Here is a 23294-nt window from a genome sequence, read left to right on the forward strand (position 1 = left end):
CCCTGAGAACCTCAGATGAAAACACCCAAAACACTGCTGATACCATCAACACATTAGAGTGTGATAAAGAACCTTCTGGCCTGTATCTCACCTATGTGTAACACACAAGTTCTAGACATTTGCATCCTTACTTAAAACTTGTTTTGACATCTTCAGGCAAGCAGCTTTTTCTTGTTCAGATGCCTGTCATAGAAAAATGAATCGTGGGTATGTGGAATACAGTCATTTTTGAGAAACTCCTAAAAAGCTCATGTAGGCAGAGCAGTCACTTGAAGTACCTTTTGGTATTTTAAATGTCCTGAGCATTCTTGGAGTCCTGTCTGCTGTCTCTGGTATTTCAGAATTGAATTATTGGTAGAAAATTTGCTTTGCATTTTCTCTTAATAATTAGACTGCTGTGAGCTTTGCTTATCAGCGTAATCTGAATGATTCTTAAACTGTGCTCATGATCTTCCCAGTCTTCCCTGCTATTTGTGTTTTTGAGCTCACAGCTGAGATCAGGGCTGTGCTTTCCAGGTTGGTTTGAACTAGTGTGCTGAAGCATCCCTGGTATCTTTGCAGGCAGGAGACTTTTTCTTGTAGGTAATCTACAGATTTTTGCTGTGCAGTTGCTTGGCTAAGAGCAGCATGTGATTATAATTGATGCAGAAGTTGCATTTTCATCAAAGGTGTGGTTATATTCTCTGAGATTCCTTATGTTCTCCTTGTTGGTCTCTATGGAGCTCTCCCTTCTATTGGCTTTTAACTCAGCTATTAGTTTCTTGAGGCAAGGCATTTATTGGATTGCTTGTAGTGCTTTTTTTACTTTCTACACCTATCTCAATTTGACAATACAAGAAACCTCAGCAATTGCAAGCAAAGTTTAATCTTGTATCGCTGGAGAGAAATCTGATTACTTTTCCTAGAAACCCCTTTTCTTTTCCAAAGGCTCTCTCTTCAGAAGTAACCAGGTCTGCTCAGGCATCATCTTAATGATTAAAAATCTTTCCAAAAGCATTAGGTCAACAAAAAATTGGGCAAGCTTTAAATGTGCTATCATTTGACACAGACCTTACAAGTATGATTCTCAGCCTAGAAATCACCAGACTGTTTTTTCCTTCATGATGAAGGAAGAGGAATGAGAGGTTTTTTTATTTATTTTTTTAAAATTTTTTACCACAGAGGTGTATGGAGTCTTTAGTATCTGAGAAAATTGAGTTCCTGTCTTCATGAGACAGAAATTTAATGGGAAAACTGAGTCCATGACTGAATGGCTGAATGGAGAAACTCACTTAATGTCCTCCTTTTCTTCAATCACTAGAGAAAATAATACAGATATTGCTGACTCTTATTCAGGCTTTGCCTGGCACTCACTCCTTGCTGGAAAGACTGAGGCTTTCTAATTGCTGATGAAACTGTCTTATCAAAGCATTCTCTCTCATTGTGACATCTTTGATCAGCTGTTACTATATAGCTGCAAGACTGGAAGACAAACAGTGTACTACCTGAATTAATTTGATTCTGCTTGATATTTTGAGAGCTACCTAATTAACTCAGGGCATGGGGCAGGCAGAAATTCTTTGACTTCTTTGAAGGTATTTATTGGGATTCAGTTTCTCTTTGTTTTGGGTTAAATAGTTTATTGAGCACTGTAAGCTTGAAAGAGATGCAGGCAACCTTCTTAGGGAAACTGATTTTGATACATATCCTCAAGCCAGGATTGACTGTAAAAATGCCTTTCTCATGAAAGATTTTTAAGTGGACTACCGTAACAAAAGAATGTTCCAGAAACTCTTGCTGAAGCCTGTTGGAAAGTTAGACTTTTGATCCTGATGTGAATTCTTCACTCCCATTCTGTTTACATGCAGCCTGCTAATGTGTCACAGCGGTGATCCTAGAGATAGAGATCACTTACACTTGTAGTGGGGTGGATAGAGAATAGTAATGGCTTAAGAGCATGCAAAGAATTTACCATGCCTACTCATGGGAAGGATTTATGAACCCTGACTCAGAGCAATGCTATTGCCTGCTCTTGTGTGTAGTGCCACCAAGGCAGAGAACATCATCAAATCAACCTGATAGGCTTGAGGTTTTCCAGATAAACCAAGAGCTTACTCTTTTGAAGTTAGATTGGTGGGCTATTGATGAAAAGTAAACAGTATGACAAGGACAGTGGAAAATTGTCACTGGGTTTGTTGTTCATGAGCATTTTGTATGCAATGTGGAGCTTCACAAGATTGTGAAGTCATGCTGCGTGTCTTCCATTTTCTCTAGTTTATTACAGAGACTGGCAACTGGCTGCTGCTTGCTGGAGCTGGTTATTGCACTGCAATTTGATGAGCCCAGATCTCCAGATGCATTATTTTTTTCCAGAGCTCTGCAGCTGCTAGATAATCCTCTCTCCAGGGTCCAAAAGGAGAAGTCAATAACAGACACATTCTGCGAAAAGTTGACGGTCCAGTGTGTGTTAGATGAGTGAAAAAATAGCCTTGAGTTTCCCTAAGGATACTTTCAGTGGCTACATGGAAGTGTCTAAGCAAAATGTCAGATGGTGATCTGGATGTGTTCAAGGAAGGTCACGTGCCTTGCCAGCACTAAGTATTTGCTTAGAGAATCGACCTATGTGAGTGGATACGATAGTGGGACTACAGCTGTTACTTTGCCATGACTTGACATTCATTTTGAAAATTAATTAAATCTTTCCTTAATACTATGTCACTCTTACGAAAATTTAGGGTAGAGCTGTCTACTCTCCTAAGTTAGTACTTTGATGTGCCATGTGCTCCCTCCTCTTGTACGTTTGTCTTCGGTTCATGACATTTTTGGTTTTTTTTCCCTTTGGACATAAGAGTTCTGCAAGTCTCCCATACATAAGGTACTTGGAGAGCATCATGATGTAGGATAGGAAAATTTATCTGTGCATACCTGAAAATATCCATGGTGAAAATGGAAGTTTCAGCCACTAGGGATTAATTTTCTTAATTTTCCTACTAGCAAATATCAAACTTCTAGACCTTACTTAGGCTGTGTGCAGCATTTTAATGAAAATCCCTACATTTGTTTTGCTTTCTGTTATGATGGAAAGAGTTTAAGCATTTGGTTCTGAAAGGCAAAGCATGATTAATTTTATTTTCTAATTTATATTTTCCCTTTTATCCCCACAAGTGTTCTGCAGTAGGTACCAGTGTTGAGCAATACTTGTAAATTCAAAGTGTCTGGTAGGAAAAGCCAAGATGCTGAGGTACTGGGGAGCAGATAGAATGCTTCAGAAATTCATGTGACAGGACAAGGAGTCTGGGAGAAGTCCTTGAAGCTGGGATAGGGTGATCAGAAATAGATGGCATACATGTGGATGTGTCTGGATTAGTGTCGAGGTAAGCATATTGTCAAAGGGAGTAGCAGTAATAACTGCTGGAGGCTTTCTTCTTTAGGAATTAACTAGACTTGAGGGAGGAGAAACATGGACATAAGTGACGGAAGGCTCTGCATTCACTGAATGAGGACTCATGCAGATACAAAAGAGCATGTTTTAGGCAAGTTTGGGAGTGCTGAGGATCTAAGGAATGTAAGGCTTGGTTCCTCCAGAAAACTCGGTTGGCAGTGGGTTTCTCTGTCACTTACTGGAGGAGATTTTGGGTCTGTGTGTGAAAGTAAGGATGTATGCTTTCTGTGCATGCCCTGAGCTTCTGTCTGTCACTGGACCAAAGAAGAGAAAGGCTTTTCTGTTCAGCAGTTTGGAAATTCTGATGTCTTTTTCAAAGGACCCTTTCAAAAATTCCTTGAAGTTTCTACTTTCTTTGCTAATTTGTCAGTGAATTAATTCTAAAAGGAACATTTTGCTTGCCTAGGCAGATAAACAAAGTAAAATTTAATGTTTTTTCTGGTAATTTGTAATACTGTAGTTTGGACAGGCTTGATATTAAAGAGCTCGGGTGGTGGGTTTTTTTTCTTGTTTTGTAGGAAATAAGAGGTCAGATGACTCTCTTTGGGTTACATGACAAGATTGGTCCTTGTGTACTTACACTAACATGCCATCATTGTGAAGACCTCAGCAATCCATTTGTTTTGATTACCTTACCTGTGAGATGTTAGAAAGATTTGGGTACTGATAACACTAACAAGTGACTATGAGTCTGCAGTTAATTTCGTTATTCAGTGATGCAGAGAAAATATGCTAACGTCATGAATTAATGTGTCCTGTTAAATTCATCCATAGGATATTTATCAAACCTAGGGAAAACATAGGGAAAACATCTTTTCAGCCATTTTTCTTGCTTGTTAAATACTTCTAACAGAAGATGTTGTCCTCTTACTGTGCTCAGGAATTGCTTTAGTAACTTTGATTTTAATTCCTATACTGTATGTGGTTTTTTGTTTGTTTTTTTTTTTTGTCACAGGTGGGAAATACTTTGGTCTGAGGCACCTACGAAGGTGAATGGTCCTCAGGCACGGCAGTTTACACCCTGTATAAAACAGATAAACTTTCCCACAAACTTAATCCGACTGGAAGTGAACAGCTCTCTTCTGGACTATTACACTGAATTGGATGCAGTAGTACTGCATGGTGTGAAAGAGAGGCCTGTGCTTTCACTTAAGACTCCAATGATTGATATGAATGATATAGATGAAGATGAGGATGAAGAAAAATTTGCCTGTGGTATGGACACCCTTAATAAACAGTTCAGCATTGTTACCCTCAGGGAATGGCCAACTAATGGATATTTTGATAAGCTGCCTTACGAGGTAAGAAAAGCATTTTTATGCTCAATCATTGCTTTGATCATTAATGGTGCACAGGTGCTTTACAGGGTATTGGTCAGGATTGTGGTTTTTTTCTCAGTTGGTTCCTTGCATTCCTTGTGAATCTCTTGCATTTGCTGTATAGGTACACCTGAATTCTCTGTCTGCTCCCATGGGTGGATGTTAGGTATTTGCATAGTTTCTGCACTCTTCTTCTCAAGAGTCTGCACATTCACACAGTTTTTACATCGGTTATTCTAGCCTTGAATTTCCAGCTCTTGAACTTAGAAGCTTTTAGCAGTTTTCCAGTAGGTTTTTAGTTTTCATGCTTGACAAAGAAAATACACAGAAGAGATAGGAAAAGATTCAGTAAACATCTAGAAGTGGAAAGAGTTTGCAACAGGCTAAAAGTTTGTTTTCTTGTTTTCTCTCTTATAAAACTTATGGTGCTTTGTTCTTGATTTTATTAATTATTTTTTATATTATTATTAAATGAGCTTTTCCCGTCTAAGTTTTGAATTGTGAATAAATACAGATACTAACTTTATTATGACTTGGCTCTAGTGGTGTTTGGTTGTTTGTTTTTCCCACAGAGTTTCATATATGGTGTTTCATATATTTTACTGTTGATGCTTGCATAGCAGTACTGAAGTAAAGAAAGTGCTTGACATAATTGTTTGAAAGTTTGAAAACATGTTGGTTTTAATAATTCAAGGAAATTAATTGTAGATAAAACTTCATTTAAATGTAGGAGTTTTTCTTGTTTGAAAAGGCTGAATAAATTGATTTGTAGTATCCTAGAATACCAGAGGAATTGATTAATCTCTTTTTTGTTCCACATGATCACACAATCATGAAGGTTGGAAAAGACCTCCAAGATCATTGACTCAAACCATAAATGGTTGATTACACATATTAAAATTTTAATTTAGGAAGTATTTGTGTAGTCTTGTTACTCCTATGAACTTCTGTCTCCATGTACTCTGTTGTGTTTTTCTACTCTCCTGTTTGTCTACCAGCTTCCTTTTTTATCCATTTTCTAAGATGTGTGGTTTCATGAATAAATTTATATGGTCTGTCAATACCCAAACCATTTTTTTTCTTTTGCTTTGATTTAAAGAAACTGAAAAGATGGGTGGAATATTCGTCAGAATACTATGAAAGGCTATTTCTGTACTGGTTTTGTGACAGCGTAAATCCCAGTTTCCTGCTTTCTAGTCCAGCTGGAAGGGTTGGGCATTGGAACAAAATGTTGTACTTGGTAGTGTGACAGTTTTTTATCACATTGGATATGGAAGCACAACTCTGCATGCTGTATTTAAGACTGACAAATGTCAGATTTTTATGGGAAGTGTTCAGACTGTGGATGAAGTAAGGCAATTGCTGACTCCTGGTTTTGATTGATGTATTACATGAAAAATTGTAGGTGTATATTGATTATCAGTGTGTAACTGACACACTGTCCTAAGTTTTTATGAACATACCTGTTCCTTATTTGAGCTATTTAAAGCTTTTTCATACTACCCGCTGTAATTCACAATGTATACAAGCTGAGTGGGTTTTGCTAAGTAGGCAGCAGTTCCTCCAGCCTTTGTTGTATTTCTGAAACTCCCATAGACTATCCCATCCCGTCCCATCTCATCATGTTGTTCCACAGAATGGCATTAGGAATGGTTTGCTGCAGTGTGAACTCTAAAGGCATTTTAAGATTGCTCCTAAAAAAGAGAAAAATGCTCAGCTTTCCAGGGCACACACTTTTGTAGGAGAAACTGTAAATTTTTTGATGACCTAAGTGAGAGAATTTTCCTTCTCTAATCTTGGATGGTGTTAACCAGCACTTAATTAGCTGTGAAGTACTTGTGCTATATATGTTCTCTTCTCCAGAGCTACCTTAAAATTGAGGAAGGATTTTAGAGGAGAGACTTTGTGTCCATATCTTCCTTCCCAGTTCATTGACTAGCCTGTGCTGCTTATAAGGTGGAAGGAGTAAGGCCTTAGTCTTGGATGGCTTTTCAGGAATACTTGAGGCCTGAAGGCCTGAACAAATTCAAAGCTTTTGGGAAAGCTGAGGAATACCTGCCACAGCATACATGTTATGCAGTTTGAGACTTACCAAGATGTGCTGACTACTAAAAACCCAGCTTATTTTTCTCCAGAGAGGAGAGTCAGAAGTCTCTATGTGCTCCTGTCCAAAACAGATTTTTTTTTTTGTAAAAATTTTGGTATAGGAAGATATAAAGGACATCTTTGTCATTCCTTGAAGCTGATTTTTCCAAAGGCTGCCTACAAGCTTTATGGGCTGTTCGTGTCTCCTGATGTTCACTATTATGGTAGGCACTATTAAATGTGTCTCCATTTGCTGGTGCAAGTTGTACTGTTGTGGAACCAGGGATGTGTGTTTTCTTAAACTATGCTGAGAAATGCCAAAAGCAGTAGAATACCATCTTCTTCTTGCCTTCTCTCTTTGCCTCTTTGTCCTTTACCTGAGCATGTTTTAATATCAATTCTAATTAAATGGATTCAGAGCTGTAGCAGCTCTAGCTGCAAGAGTCAAAAAAATTGCAAGTTGTTCATTTGTCTGTTTCTGAATAAGTGGTTTGCATAGGCCAGTGTATTTTTTTTTTCTTGTAAAACCATTTCCATATGAACCAAAGCTTCATATGGAAGAGCTGAGGAAGGAAATTTGTAGGAAGTACAGATATTGTAGGATTGACCAGCATCCAGACATTCTTTTCTTACAAAACCAAATTGTGCATTATTGTCCTCTAGCCACAGAAAATATTTTATTAGGGGCAGATGGTTGTTGCTTGCTGTTTCTCAGCAAAAAAGCATAAAAAGCTAGAGAAACTTGTGGTTCAATAAGTATTATTAGAAATAATACTTTTATATATGTATAATATGATATATATATCATATAATAATATATATAATATACCTCAATAATACGTATTAAAGTATTATTACCATTGGTAAAGTTTGTTCCCCTGTCTGGGCTTATAAGCAAACTTTACAGTGGGTGAGAAGCTTTTTTTTACATCTTCTTTCTTTTAAGATGTTATATTTTTTATTTGGTAGTTCAAAAAATATGCCTGTATGTGAGATGCTGGAATCAGGGACTACCATAATAAAAATATGGATTGGCTGGGAATCAGGATCATTTTTGTGCTCAGCACACAGTGGTTTTGTGTACTTCTGTTTGTTGGATTGTGGAGAACTGTGATTTGGAAACCTGCTGGTTTTGGAGGTGTTCATTGTAGTGGGCGTTGATCTCGCCACGCATTTGAAGCTGGCATGTACCATGTTTGCTTGGAAATGGGAGAGGAAGTACTTTGGTACTTTTAGCCCATCATAGCCTAAAAGGCAATCACTGATTTATAAATGATATTTTGTTTTCCTCTTTCTATTTTTTTTTCCAATAAACTTTGTTTTTGCACCTTGATTTATAAGAAAGTGTGAAATAATAATGATTATCATAATTTTTCATAAAATCACAGTAAAAACTGTTGTTTGTGAGAAACTGCATTATGAAATTAGCTTTCAAAGCAGATAACTCTGTAGCATTCTTGGAATCACCACGAACACAGCGTTGCACAGTACAGCACATCATGTCACATACTCATTATGATATCAAATGGTACTTTATGCTAGGGTACACAGACACAAAAAGCGTGTTCCTGACAGGCACCAGACTCCAGGCTAATGGTGATTAATGGTTATTAGCCTGTGCGTTTTGAACCTGTTATCTTTGTTTAATCAAAAGCCAGGAAAAAAAGCACTTTATAACATAATATCATAGGAGTGACATTTCATTGTATGCTTTCATTCTATATATTGTGAAGTACCATAATTTCAGTAAAAAATAAAGACAGGTTTTTTTGATTGAGACATGGGAGATTTCATCTCAGGTGTGGAAAGACATCCTGTGTGTTACAAAACGTTCATTGAAATCATTAATTAGTGTAAATGGACATTGTTTAATCATTCATAGTTTCGTTCACCATTCCCTATATTGCTCAGAAGTTACAAAATAACTTTCTTCTCATTGAGTGAAATTTGTGTTTGCTTTTATCAGACATTATGTCACACTAATTGTAGATATAAATTCTGCTAATTGTGCAGCCTCTGCTGAGCTTTCAACTCTAGAAAACTTAGTAAGTAACCATGGGAGAAAAATCTGAGGGAAAAGGAATTAATAAAATAGATATTTAGCTGAATTACATAGTGAGGGCTAGCTGAAAGTTTGTAAAAATCAAGATATTAACTTGGGATTATGTCTTTGTTAGCCCTTAGTTATTTTGGGTATTTTAGGTTTCAAAATGTCGACAGGTTCCTGAATGTCAATTGGGTGCAGACTTGGCTGGTTATAATATAATTGCAGTTATTATACATATATATATATATATATATATATATATATATATACACACACACTCTGTCTGTCTATCCATCCATCCATCCTGTTAAATTGAAATGTCTGTGCTGGTCCTCTGCATCAATGTGAATTTCAGACACCTGCAGAGACAAAAGCCTGGGCTGTTTATAGGGGAAAGGACAAGGAAGGAGAAGATGAAAGGCTTGAAACCAAGGATGAAAGAAACTGGAGTATATCAAACACTGTATTTTTGCATTGGAGTTGAACTAAATTTTTTTAAGATATGTAGCTCTTGTTGGAAATGTAAATACTAAATCTGGAGCTGAGTAGGAAGTAACATTTTCCGTTTTGCAGGAAGTTGAATTGTTTTGTTGTTCCAAAAATGAAGGGGGGAGGAGGAGAGGTGGAAAGTAGCTGCATAATAAAGTGATGCATTGGAGGTACAATCTGTTTGGATCTCACAAAAAGCTCCATTTTCATTTTACGTCACAGATTTTATTCTGACTTTTGGCGGACTTGTCTTATGAATCCTTCTAAGACATTAAAATGAAACATGTTGGTATTTTGAAAGGACCACAGGATTCTCTTCCGTTTAGTTAATTTGTGAGTTGTGGTTTTTTAAATTTACACTGATTCATTTCAGCAAGTTACTGTTTCCCACCCTGCTTGAAAACAGTCAATTTAAGTTATATAACTTGAGTGCAGGTACTTATATTTGCTAGAGACAGCTCTGCTAAAGTAAACATTAATTTTTAGATTTCATTTTTCAAGTGCATTTTCTGTCAGTTCCTAAGCTAAAGAAGATTTATTTATTTTGTTGGGCGTTTTTGTTATTTCCTAAAGTGAGTATTTATGTCTGTGTGTGTGTTGATCTTTCCTTGGAAAGGAAAAGTGTGATATGAGAGGAGGAATATTTCTTAGTTTCTGAGTGTGACATAAGTTCTTACAAAAACTGTTACAGTGATGCTAGTCGGAAAGGCTGGTGATTATTCTGAAGCTGAGATGATTCAACTGATACAGTTAAAAAGGGGTTTTGCCGTTCTGATTTGACTCTGGTGTTGAACAAAAATGCTCTCAAAAGTATTACGGCAAGGAAGCTGTAAAAGGAGACTGGATTATGTTGAATTTTTTATCCATTTGCATAGTCCAGAGGAGAGGTTATAAGATAGAAGACAAAACACTGATTTTTAAAGCAGAGAGAAGAGGAATAAATCTGAAATTGGTTCAGGGTGTGGGGAAACTGGGACATTGTATGGTTTTTCCATGTACTTTGCAAATATTTCCCATCTTAAAAACTAAATATAGACAAGAAGGAGGATGCCAGTTCTGTGTTCTGTTCAATGAAAGAGCAGACTTAGTGAAAGGAAATATATAAACATAGTGTTTACATATATATCACTGTTTAAATTAGCATGGGTAAAGAAACTTCTGATTTGAAAGCTTCCTGTCACTTTCATATGCTGATCTGCTTTTTCCTTTCTTGTTTAGCATGTTGTCAAATTGAGAAGGCAGTGCAGTTCTATTTAATAGTTAATTGATTGATTTGAGAAGTTGCTTTTAAGTAAAAGGATTTACTCTCTTTGAAGTTAGAACGTATTTTCTTATTCCTTTGCAGTTTTCCCTTAACATTTTAAGTGCTATATGACCATCTGTGACTTTTTTTTTCCTGTTTTAATATAGCTCATCCAGTTGATTTTGAGTCACCTTACAGTACCAGACCTATGTAGACTAGCACAAACTTGTAAGCTACTGTATCAACATTGCTGTGATCCTCTACAGTACATTCATCTCAGTTTACAACCTTACTGGGCGAGGATTAATGACACATCCCTGGAGTACCTACAGTCTCGCTGCACTCTCATCCAGTGGCTGAATTTATCTTGGACTGGAAACAGGGGAGCCATCTCTGTTTCTGGATTTAGCAGGTCAGTGTTAAATGTACAGAAATGTTTTGACAATCTCTGCTTGCAGAGCTGCTGCACGGTAGTTTCACTAAGTATCTGAAACTTTATTAAAAGGCAAAAAATGTCTTGGATCTACTATAAAGGGTGTGATTGTTATGATGTAGAAAAAAGGAACAGCCAAAACAGTAGAAGATACTAAATATAGCAGCAGAAGTCCATAGCAGTCTGTAGAGTCTGCATGTTCCAAGCTGCTTGTGACTGAAAGGCTTCTTCCAGGGGGAGCAGTGTTTTGCTTTCTTCTGGGCTTCTTAAACACTCTGCTAGAACTGAGCTATCAAAAATCCATCTTGCAAGGAAAATGTTTATGGTTGTTCTTTGTACAGATGAGTCATCAGTAGGACTGTATTAGAATGGCTGCAGTAATAAACTGATTGCATACTCACATGGTATGAGCCAAGTAATCACTGGAGTCCAATGTAAATGCAAATATTTTCATAAAAATGATTTAAAACATTAGCCCTGTTGGAAAACAGGGGGGTTGCATGTGCATATTCCAATGAGCTGAAAATATGACTGTGGTGTAGATCATAAAAATAGCAAATTTGCAGGGATTCTTCTCTGTATAACAGCCATGTTCTCTGCTTTCTTAAGATATCATTTCTTGCTTCTTTGCTCATTTGCATTAGTTAAACAGCTTCTATCGATGCATTTCATTTAAGCAAAAGTTGTTGCTTGAACTAAGGGGTAATCAGCAACGGCAGGTGAAAGCAGAAATTGACTGATAAGAAACAGAAATATTTAATATATCTGAAAAAGTTGTCTGAACTCTCATTTGTTTTCTGAATAAAAAGGTTAACTCAAGTATGCAGACATTTTCTTTCCTTTCATGCCAAGTTCCTTACCTGAGGAAGTAAAATATTTTGAAGAAGTACTTTTTCAAGATGTGAATGTTGCTTCTGTTTTTCCACACCTCCAGTGTAATGCAAGAATCTTACGCTTTTTTTGTGCTTATTGGCAGAAAAAGAAAATAGACTTTGCCTAGTTGTTGAATTGAGTACAAAAATTTCTCCTAAATTTGGATTTCATGTTAGATACTTTATGCAGAGGATAAATATGCGAGCTTTTATTGAGAATACAACTCTGAAATCATGAACTGCCTGCTTTCTGATGCTTAGCTATTAAGTCTGTCTTTTGAAAACTTAACATATGTGAATCTTTTTGGCAACTTTTTTTCATTTCCATTAATTAATTTATTTTTTTTAAAGCATACAGTACTGCTAAAAAACTTTGTAGGCTTGGAAGAAATTATTGCCAGATTCAGAGACTTCTGAACTTTAGAGTTTTGGCATTTCTGACTTCCACTTACTTGAAAATTATTTTTACTAATTTTTTTTTTCTTCAGTACTGAACTACTGTAACATTTATGTGTATACAGTGTTTTTAAATAATAAATACTCATTATTTGTCTATTTTTATGCAAACATTTTTGGTTTATGTTTCTTATAAGGGATTATATTTATTTGTAACAAATGGGAAGAAAATTATTGACATTGTTGCAATTCTGAAATTATTTTAGTTTTGGGAAAAAGTGTTTCTTGAAAGGGATGGATGTAGTCTGGGAATGGGAGATGCAGTTCAATCGTAAATTTCGGAAGCAAAGTTATAGGCTAAATAATTTGCATGTCTAAACTGTGCTTATTGTTTTCCCTTCTGGAACAAAAGTTCTCCACTGTAACTGGTGGAGAGGTCTGGTTTTAAATTCTTTTCTATTACAGAAATAATTTTGCAATCCTTTGTTCTGTAAAAGTCTTTTCTTGTAGAATCCCAACACAAATTTTTCTTTTGACAGTCTTTATCAGCATGTTTGTCAAATTTGCTGGCCTCCAGGAGAGGAAAATTTGCTGTTCATTTGCTATGGAAGTATCTGTTAGTTGAGGAGACTCATTAGAACTAGATTTGCTTTTCAAAGGCCTTAATCTAACTCTTGTTGAAAAATGAGCTTCCTGGTAAGAGATGCTGTTCCTTGACAGATAAATCTGTCAATAAATTCTTTAGTTCTATTGCCATGGTTGTCATTAAGATACCACAATCTGGGGAATATTACAGCATCCAGGACACAGAATAAAGAACTCAAATAGTTTTTCCTTTTGTCCAAAACCAGGACACATATATTTTTGCATTTTTTTCAGCATTTGGAGTTAGTTGGCAGTGTTGAGTTCAAAACCGGTAGAGTTGGTTTAATTCTTACAGTTGTACAGTTTAAGTTATGATTTCTACAAGTCAGGGTATGTTTAAATGCTACTCTTGATTAAATCTTATTTTAGAAAATATTTTTCAAAAATGTTTTTATCTGTTGTTTTTTATGACAATCTTAAAAGTAGTAGCTTGTATAAATTTGTCATTTTAAAATGTTCATATATGCATGGAATGATTGAAAATGCTAAGAAATTATTGGAAATACAGACCTTCTTAAAAAATGTATTAAAGTGAAAAGAAGTTAAAAGTAATTTTAGGAAATGTGACTGGAGCAAATACTGTATTATCATGAGAAGACAGAATGCTTCAGGCATATGAACATCCTGAGGCAAAGCTGAAGGTATTTTAACTTATTGATAACATCTACTCCTTAGGGCTAAAAATTACTATCATACATTTTTCATTTCAGCATATAATATAAATTAACTAAACTTTATATTAGATTGAACTAAAAGTGTACAAAAAAGTGAAAGGAGTATCCGAGCAGTCTCAGGAGTCTGAAATGCAAAATGACGGGGAATAAGCAAAGATTTCACAGCAAGCATTACATAAACAGCACTGCATTTCTCTTGGTTTTAGAGGTCTGGTGAAACTCTTCATGCCAGGGGGAAATATTAGTGTGGGAGGGTAGGACCTATGTAGGAAGAGTGAGGAGAGTTGATTGGAGGAGTACTAAATATTGAGACACTGAATAAATGCTCTGAGGTTTAAAGAGCTCAAGGACAATGACAGTTTAAAAACTGAGTTCTGCATGCAGATTTTCTTGGATCACTGATAATGTCATTAACTTGTTTAAATTCTTTTGCTTTAAACATCTGAGGAATTAGGATTTTTATTTACATCTGACATTTTACACTGTGAAAATGAATTAATAGTGTTTTATTTTCAGGTTAGTGATGCAGTATTTGCATGGCAAGCACATCCAGGAATATTTCTTGAACAGTTTTGTTGTTGTTCACGTTTGAAGGCTTTCATTGCCTTTAGTAGAAGTGTGTTTTGACAATGTTTAATTTGATGAGGCTTTACTAGAAGTCAGATTAGCAGGAGGGTCAGAGAAATTACTGAAATATGCACCAGTCACAGAAAATAGGAGTAATGTGTGACTTCACAGGGATTTTCAGTTTTACAATCAGGTCTGTCTCTTGCTTTAATTTCCAGAGGTTTTTAGTAAAACTAGGTTGGCTGTAACTGAGAGTAAGTTATAACATTTGTTTTGCATGTTTTTCTTGAAATAGTTTTATCTGTGTTGAGAACAGCACAAGATCAGATACTTAATATTCTACTTACTTAAATGCCGTGTTTTAGAATTTGCTTACCAAAAAGAAGGTGTAATACATGCTAGAGTAGAAAATAGAATAGCTAGAGGAAGGGAAAGTGACTTAATTTTAAAACCAAATTACCTTACAAAGTCTCACTCTCAAGCATGAATACTAGCATGCGCCAAGAGAATCAAGATGTGTGTCCAAATCAATTTGTCTGGCATGTGGTCTCACCATTCTGTGCTGCTCCTGTCCTTCATCTCCTAATCTGTGTGCCCTGAGAAAGTGCCTGCATAAGTGTTCAAGGATGTCAGAGACCTGATGGGACACTTCAACCAACACACGTCTCTGTTCCAGCCCTTGTGTTGCCATTTGTTCTTCATTGTGCTTCTACACCTCTGTGTACCCAGCTCTCCACTCATACCAGCCTTAACACTTTTGTTCGTTTCCTGTGCTAAATGCTGCTGCTGTCCTGTAACATGCCAGTCTTGAAAGGAAAAGCATCGCTGTGAATTTAAAAATATATTAACGTGTCTTTAAGAAGGATATTAAAATGGAGTATGACAAACCATTTTATTAAGCACAGGACTGAAATTGTAAGGCAGAAAGTCCTCTGTGAGTTTGTGCAAGTAATCATATAGATAGAACTAAGTGAGAAAGTGAAGACCTCAAGATCTTGGAAGTGAAATGAGGAAGAACAAAATCCACGTGAGTTTTGACTTTTTGCATGTCTGGTGGCGGGCTCTGGAAACAGGAGACCTGAGTAGCAGGAGGGAGCGTGCAGTTGGCTTGAAGCAGACAGAAATGGTTGTTTTTATTAAATACTAATTCTAGCAGGTTTATACCAAGGAAGGCCTGGCAAATGGGGCAACATTTTATCTGTCAAGTAACAGAGATAACATCCCTAACATGGATGCCAATGTAAGGTAATACTACAAGGGAAAACGCTAAACAAAAAAATATTCTGTCCAACCCTGTGTTGTTCACAAACACAGGAAGTTGCTTCCCTTTTCCGCCCTCTCTCTTAGATACCAAATTCAAATATATATCAGTGAGTATAAAATCAGTACTGAAGATGTTTAGTTGAAAAAAGATTTGGTAAAATCAGCATAGTAGAAAACTGTTGTGTTGATTGCACTAAAGGAGTATAAAACTATGTAGCTAAATGTGTTTAGGGAGGATGAGTAGATGAAAGAGAACTGTGATTCCTGCTTGTTGTAGGGTCTTTAGTAATTTTGAACTGGGAAGTATAAAGTGAGGACCACTAAGCTAAGTGTAGATTCTGTAGCCAGTGCAGTTTCATCAGAAACCATTGGAGCATAGGTGATGTGTTCAGTACCTGCATAACCACATGTGTAAAAGTATTTTGAGGTTTTTTTTTGGGAGGTCTTGCATACTGACATGAACAGTACCTTGTACCTTGGATTTTCATTTTGGATCATGAGATATGCTTATGATGTACACATGAATTACAAGATTGGAAATTGTTAATGGGCTAAGTGACCCTGTGATCATGATTGATTTAACATCACTATGAGCAAGTATCATCCTGCCTCCTAATAGATATATTTGATGTTTCAGAAAAACTTCACTAGGACTATTACTTCCCAAAAGCTGAAGGGGTTGAAAATAAGCAGCAGGTCTTGAGAGTAGGCAGAAGGTGATGGAAAATGAGATTACCTTTTTTATTAAAAACATCAATCCCCTCACCCTTGGAAAAAAACAAACCAAAACAAGGCCCCCATCCCCCCGCCAAAAACAAAAGCAAAAACCAAAACTGAACAACTAAAAGGCCTGAAAAACTGCTATCTAGAGTGAGGATAAACTTCAAGGGAATGGTCCAATCCAGTGTCTACAAAAGAAATGTACGTGTTCACGTTATCCTAGGTTGTTCAGTCATATTTTATAGCAAACATGAAGGGATGAAGAGAAATCGCTTCAGACATGGTGTGTATAAAATATTGATAATAAAAACAAAACTAAAGGGATGGATGACTGCAGAACAGAGGAGAGACAGAACAGGAACCAGTCAATCCTTGGTGATTAAAGGGAGAGTTATATGAAGAAATGTGAAGAAATTTTGATTTGGGTAGAAGGTGCTTTTTTTGGATGTTGTTTTCAGACTAGCTAAATCGAGCCAGTCACTCAGATACTGTTAAGTCTCAGAAGTATGAAGACCGTGCCACATTTGTTTTGAAAGCATGAGAACTCATATTCTACCTTGCCATATGGCTCTACGTGAAGATCCATGTAGAAAAACAGCAGCAAAAACCTCTATCCTGAGCAGTCTGTTTAATGCAAACAAAGGTCGGGATGTCTCCATCTTTCTGAGGACTGTGCATTTCTGCCAGTTCTCTGCCATGTGCTGGCTGGGGACTTCCTCAGAATCTCCTTCTCTTCCTCTTCCTCTCTTTCCTACATGCACATCTGCTCATTTTTGTATCCTGCTGCTGCATGTACCTTATCCCCCTTTTGGTTTTGTTTCATGTCTCCTAAGTAACCTTTTCCAACAAGGCAGCAAAGCCATGAAGGGCAATGCTTGTTGCTGTAACAGTGTTTGGCCTCTGCCTGTGTGTTTCAAGTGTAATGAGTTTAAATAAAACGTTATGAGGATAATAACTCCTAAAGCTGGTGAGCCTGGAGTTCTTCTCCAAGTCTTTGGGGTTAACTGAGTATTTCCCTGACCTGGTAATGTTAACTTGTAATAGGTCCTAGAAAGAGAAGCGCATTGATCTCTACTAACATTTATAACAGCCAAGCCCTATTAAATTATATGGCAGTTAAGCTAACATCCATTATTGTAATGGAGTAATTCATAAAATATTTATTTGTTAGCAAATTAAAAGCTAGGGGTGTAATAAGTGGTGACTGACAAAGTTTTATGGAAAATACCATCATTCAAACAAACCTTATAATTTGTTGATGAACGAAGCTGTGTGAATGTATTGTTAAAGCACTCATTAAATAGAGGAATTGGCTAATTGGTAATCAACAATGTATCCATATATCTCTACTCTGATTTCCAGGGGATTTCCATCCTGCATTTCTCCATAACAGTGTTGAACTCTATTGCTAGTCTAAATGTTGCTAGCACTTAAATGTTTAAATACCCAACGTTAATTGTTGTGAATTGTTGTGTCATTTCAGCTCTGACATTCCCATAGGAAGGCTTACCAGTCTCTGTGAATTCACTGTATCCAGTATGGAAAATGCTTGTTTGATTAAACTCTGACTTTAAAAGCTAAAATAGATTTTAAATAGAGACTGCAGAGTTAGGAAAAAAAACAGTGGAGGAGTAGATTTGAAGACCATACATGGCAGAGCTCCTGTGGTTCTGGGGCTTATGTCTCCCCTTTTGTGTCTCAGACCCTCTCTTTGTTTCTGTTTGCTTAGGCTCATAGAAATGTTGGATGTTAGGGACCTCTGAAGGTCGTCTACTCCAAGCTCCCACTTGAAGTGCCAGTGTCCCCAACGCTAGATCAGGTCAGTCAAGGTTTCAGGTGACTCTTGGAAACATCCAGGGATGGAGATGCCATTCTGGAATCTCCTTTTCCCTCTGTATTACCTAGGATCTGCATAATCACACTAAGGCCATGTAAAATGCAAGGTGAAAGGAATAAAGGAAGGAGATAATGAATGGCAAGTATTGAGTGAATAATGAAAAAATAAGGGAAGGAGGCAGCTTGAAAACTTGGATCTTAAAAGATGTGTTTGAAATCTTGGGCCGCTGTTGGTGTCATTGAGGAATGCCTCCCTGAAAGTGTCTTCTTCTAAGATGAGCAGCAATTTCATCCTAAGCTTCAGCATGAACAAATGCTTGGGAAGGCTAATAACTCTTTCATTGTAGCAATAGGAGTTTTTGGGCAAGGAGGAGCCTTGTGTCTGTCTGGCATTTCTATTACATCTGTTAAACCCGAGAAGTAATACTGACTCATGGTGGAAGGGTCAGAACCTGAAGCTGCTTTATCTTCATGAGCATTTTTGTAGGACAGAACTGGTAAGAGAGCAGATCAGAACATTTATTAAGAGAAAATAATTCATAATCTTTGACAGGTCGCTCCATTATTACAGGAAGTAACATGGGAAACTCATTACAGCCTGTAGTTTAAGAAACTAGTTTTTCTACTGGGGGAACTTTCAAAATATAACATAAGCATGGCAAATGTGTAGGTTTTTTTATCTTATTAATTATCAAGCCTACAGTCCTGGTAGTTAACTTATGGTTTTAAGGTTATCTTTTAAATGAAAAAGGAGTAAGTTTAAGTGGTTTTGGTTAAAGCTTGGATTAGAGATAAAAGAGCTTGAGTTTCTTACATTAGATCTCTGATAGGAAAGTAGAATATAGAGACCATCAAAGTTTCTAAATTCTGGGTCTTTTGTCGTATGATATGTTAATTTTTTATAATTCCAAATAAATTCAAATACTCCTCATGAATTTGTGTTCTAGAGCAGCTAGCATGTGTTGATTCTTAGTGAAAAGAATGAGATTTTTTTTTTTCCTGAAAGTCTTAAAACACTTCCGAATATGTAATCCACTGAAAAGTATTTGTTTTTTACATTTTGGATTTTACATTTTTACATTTTGAGATTTTTCTGAGATAAATACAAAATTATTCATGTAAACTTGCAGGCCATTGACAAAATTGGCTTTTGACTGCTTAAAAGATTTTCAAACATGATTAGTGTTTTACTGTGCTCCCTTGTCTCAGAGTTAATATTGAGAACAAAGTATGTTCTAACTTCCTAAACCAAAACAGAATTTTCAAAACTAGTGTCTTTGTTGAAAGGAATTATTTCCTGGTTAACATGGTTAAGGTTTTGACAGTATTCAGACTCTCACCTGAAAGTCTGTTACTTTTTCACTTAAAACATGGGGTTCTTTTACAGGTTCCTGAAAGTCTGTGGCTCTGAACTAGTACGTCTTGAGTTGTCTTGTGGCCATTTCCTCAATGAAACATGCTTGGAGGTCATCACTGAAATGTGTCCAAATCTTCAGGAATTAAATCTCTCATCATGTGATAAAATACCACCTCAGGCTTTCAACCACATAGCCAAAGTGGGCAGCCTAAAGCGTCTTATTCTCTACAGAACAAAAGTGGAGGTAGGAACAGCTATTTTTAACCTTTGCAATAAATATTTTCAATCCTGATAAAGTTGGTTTTGGGTTTAGTTTCTTTTTCAATAGTGAAGAAGTAAATTAGTATTTTGAGTGTAAATTCAGAGCTAAATTCAGAAAATCCAAGGGTAGTTTCAAAAACCTTAGGATTTTCTTATTTTCAGCATAGCTTTTGGCCTGCGTGTTTTAACTTACATTGTAGGCTGGTGACTTTCCACCAGCTGTTTTAAGCAATGTGGTAAAATTACAAATTTAAAGCTTTCCTTTTGCCTTCTCTAGGCAATTGGCAAATATAATTGTAAAATTATTGTGTTTAGTAACTGTCTTTAATTCTCGACATTCTCTCCTTTAAAATGACTTGCTAATTACTGGATTCCTACAGTGTTTGTATATTAGCAGTATTTGAGACACAGAACACGACTTTTTTATACAACTTCTCATTTACAATGTAAAAATTACTTCTTTATACAGTTACTTGACTGCCCAAATCAGAGTTGTTACTGCTTGCTGCAACACAATTCCTCTCTAGGATGGAATGGGTTTGTGGGCTGCTGCTGAGAAGTCTCTTGTAGTTTGCTACATTTTACAAATGTTGTATCCTTATAAATGCAGCAGTTTGAATCAGAGGAATTCCACTCTTTTCTCAGTAACTAACTCTTATGTTACAACCTTACTACCATGGTTTACATGGAAGCTGTCCTACTTCTGTTGTTGCAAGAGCTGTGCCAAAATGGGGCAAAACCATGTCTCTGTAGGCTGTTTCATAGCTTCCAATCCTAGATTAAGCATTTTAAGATTTTTAGAAAGTTTGATTGTGTGTGAGTTGTGGTACACAGAAGTCAGGCTGTGACACTGGATTGTGTGGGGTCTTAATCTGAAGTGTAATGAAAGGAATTAAGTTGGAACAGTAGGTCCCGTCAACTAGATGTGCAAGGGACATCTGAAGTTAAGAGTACTGTATTGCATTCATAACCAGTTCACACCTGACACACGTGTTAGAGTTAGTTGGGTCTTGTTGTCCTTTGTTTGGGGAATGCTAAGTTTGTTTGTGCCCAAGTTCCAGCTAGGAGGCTGTAATGGTGAGTAACACAAGGCACTTAGATTAAAGGGTAATCTACCTGATGTGAGCAGTGCTTGCTGTGGAGTTTGCTGTGGAGAGTACAATCACTGTGAAGCCAGTACCCCTTAGTAACTTGTTACTTTGTGGTAGCTGCTCTCTGTATTGAAGCAGTTATTATTTTCTTCAAACCAAAATGAAAATTGGTGAGCCCACATTTTTTTGAACAGAACTGTATTGATGCCTGATCTGTTCTTTTTCTGAAATCTAGTCCTTCTGTTAATCTTGGATAGATCTCCTCTATTTCATTTTGACTGTTGGCTCTAATTCACAGAGCTTTTTCAGATTGAGGAAAGATCATTGTATCAGAGGTAGTGATTGTATAATTTTATTACTTTTAGCTGTTGATTGATTAAAATCTTCTTGATTCTACTCAGGTGACTTCTGAAGTTTGAGACTTCATGCTTGTAATAGTGCAGCAAATGAAATGTATGCTGAGGTGATTGGTAACTGTCATTCCTCTGCTATCTCTGTGCTGAGCAGAGCTTGAAATTAGATTGAATGTAGGTGGCAAATATTTCCTGACTTTGAAGCCCTTACATTGTGAAGATTCACTTCTGCCTTTCATGTGTATGGACATGCCTCTGCTTGTAGCCGACAAGAACATTCATTCATAATCAAGTTTATTTAAGATCGTGCTTACATTTTATACCTAAGTATGAACAAAAGGCACTCTTCCTAACAAACAGTGGAAGAGAAATTTCTGGAAATTTAAATCCATAAATTGGAGACATGCTTGGGTTATACTTGTCAATGTGAAGCCACTTTGCAATATACATTGTGTATCACAGGTCAAAAAATAAAAGGGAAAGAATGAAGATGTGGCATCGGATTTGAATTAAAGCATTGGAACTACAAAAGTCACAGATTCATAGAAGTGACATTATCTTTCTTGACATGAGCTTCACTTAGTGCAAATCTTCAGTTATCTGTACAAAATAGGCTGCCATTCATGCTTCTGTACTTTTAAGCTGGTACAGAAATGCTTGTTACTAAGTGGTGGCTATATGCAAAAAGGCATTGATTAAGCAAGCATTCTGTGAAGTGATTGAGACTTCTCTAAAACTTGTCAAGGAGCTTCTTTGTGTTCTTGGTTTTTGTGAAATTTCTACTGCTGTCTTCATTGTTGGAGCTTCTGAGGAGCAAACAGAGGAACAATACTAATGATTAATTAAGAACTTGGCATTGTATTGTTGCCAACTGGATCTGCTCAGTGAAAAAAATCTGAGGCTGTGAATCCACTAAGAAAAAATGCAAACTGATAACATGTATGTGTTTATTATGAGAAAATAAGAAGGTGAGAAGAATAGATCTGATACGGTGTTCTGTTGAAGTTCTGTCTCAAAACCCATGAAGAAGAAACCAAAAGAAAAATCTGTTCATTTAATTTAGCCTGTTTTCTTAAATAATTTGGGGCTTGTTTTTTTTTCTTAAACCAAGCAATAAGCAAAATAAACCACTAAACTATCATGTGTTAGAGCACATCTGGGTAAATAGTACAATTTTTTCTTTTGGTTGTGGATTTGGACATGTGATTAAACAATATAGGAAGAGATGAAGATTCTCCATCCTATTTGTCAGTATGTGATAATGCTGTTTCTGGTTTTGCATTATGCTTACTAAAAAATACAGAATTAACATTTTAATAAAAGAAATGGTATTTCTCCCATATACACTCCAAGCTACATGCCCAAATTTTCTTGCGCAGTCTAAGTTTTGCTGTAGCCTTTCCCTTTACTTTTTGCCTTTTAATGCTAAAAAAGAGGGGAAGTCTAAATTTAAAGTATCTGTTGTACTTTTTCCATGTATATGATTACTGTAGATAATATGACATAGATATAATAATAATTTAATAATAATAATAATAATAATGACATAGATAAGTCCTAAGGAAACACTCTGATGAAAAATTGACTACTATTAATGTGGGTTTTTTTAGGTGCATAGATTTTGAGAACAATGGAACCTTAATAAAATTGGTAACATTATGTTGTCTGAGCAATTGTAATTCCAGTTTTTCCTTATTTTAGCTATTTTCTTTGAATAGATTTTGTATTTTCAAGTGTTGGTATTGATTCTGTAATCAAAGCTCCAGTTTTTAAGTGTGTTTTTAATGAAATGGGCAAGGCTAGTGTATTGCTACTTAGCACACTGCTACTTTGGTTGCTGTATCATCTGGAAAACGTTGTAGTCTTTGGTCTTCACCCTGCTGATTTCTAAGGCTATATGTAATGTTATTTCCTTGACATACTGAGTGTGAGGTTGTGTGTGCAAAATTGTTTTCTAACCTCTGAACTGAAGCTTCCAATGCCTTTGAATTATTTCAACCTTTGTGTTAGAAGAAAGTCCAGTGACTTTCAGTAACTTTTCAGTTACTAAAAAAAGTGTCCTGCATGGCTATCCTCCTCCCCACTAAAAAATGTGACTCATTTTTCTAGTGCTAGAAGTTTATTAATAAATGTTCTCAAAGGTTGTTTGATATGTATATGCTTGAATAATTAGTATCTTGCTTTGAGAAACTAATCTCAACTTGTGTGCTCAATACCACTAT

At 36.3% G+C, this 23294-nt stretch overlaps 1 protein-coding gene across 6 annotated transcripts in view; it reads left to right on the forward strand.

The window, feature by feature from the left end:
- Positions 1-23294, forward strand: part of FBXL4 (F-box and leucine rich repeat protein 4) — a 62733-nt gene that overhangs the window by 12179 nt on the left and 27260 nt on the right. For all 6 annotated transcript variants that reach the window (XM_015621866.3, XM_015621868.3, XM_033512865.1 and 3 more), the window contains 3 exons: positions 4377-4722; positions 10772-11016; positions 19398-19611. In XM_015621866.3, coding sequence (XP_015477352.1) covers positions 4377-4722; positions 10772-11016; positions 19398-19611 — 805 coding nt within the window. The remainder of the gene's footprint in view (positions 1-4376; positions 4723-10771; positions 11017-19397; positions 19612-23294) is intronic.

Source organism: Parus major, chromosome 3 (assembly GCF_001522545.3).
Source record: "Parus major isolate Abel chromosome 3, Parus_major1.1, whole genome shotgun sequence".
Lineage (NCBI taxonomy): Eukaryota > Metazoa > Chordata > Aves > Passeriformes > Paridae > Parus > Parus major.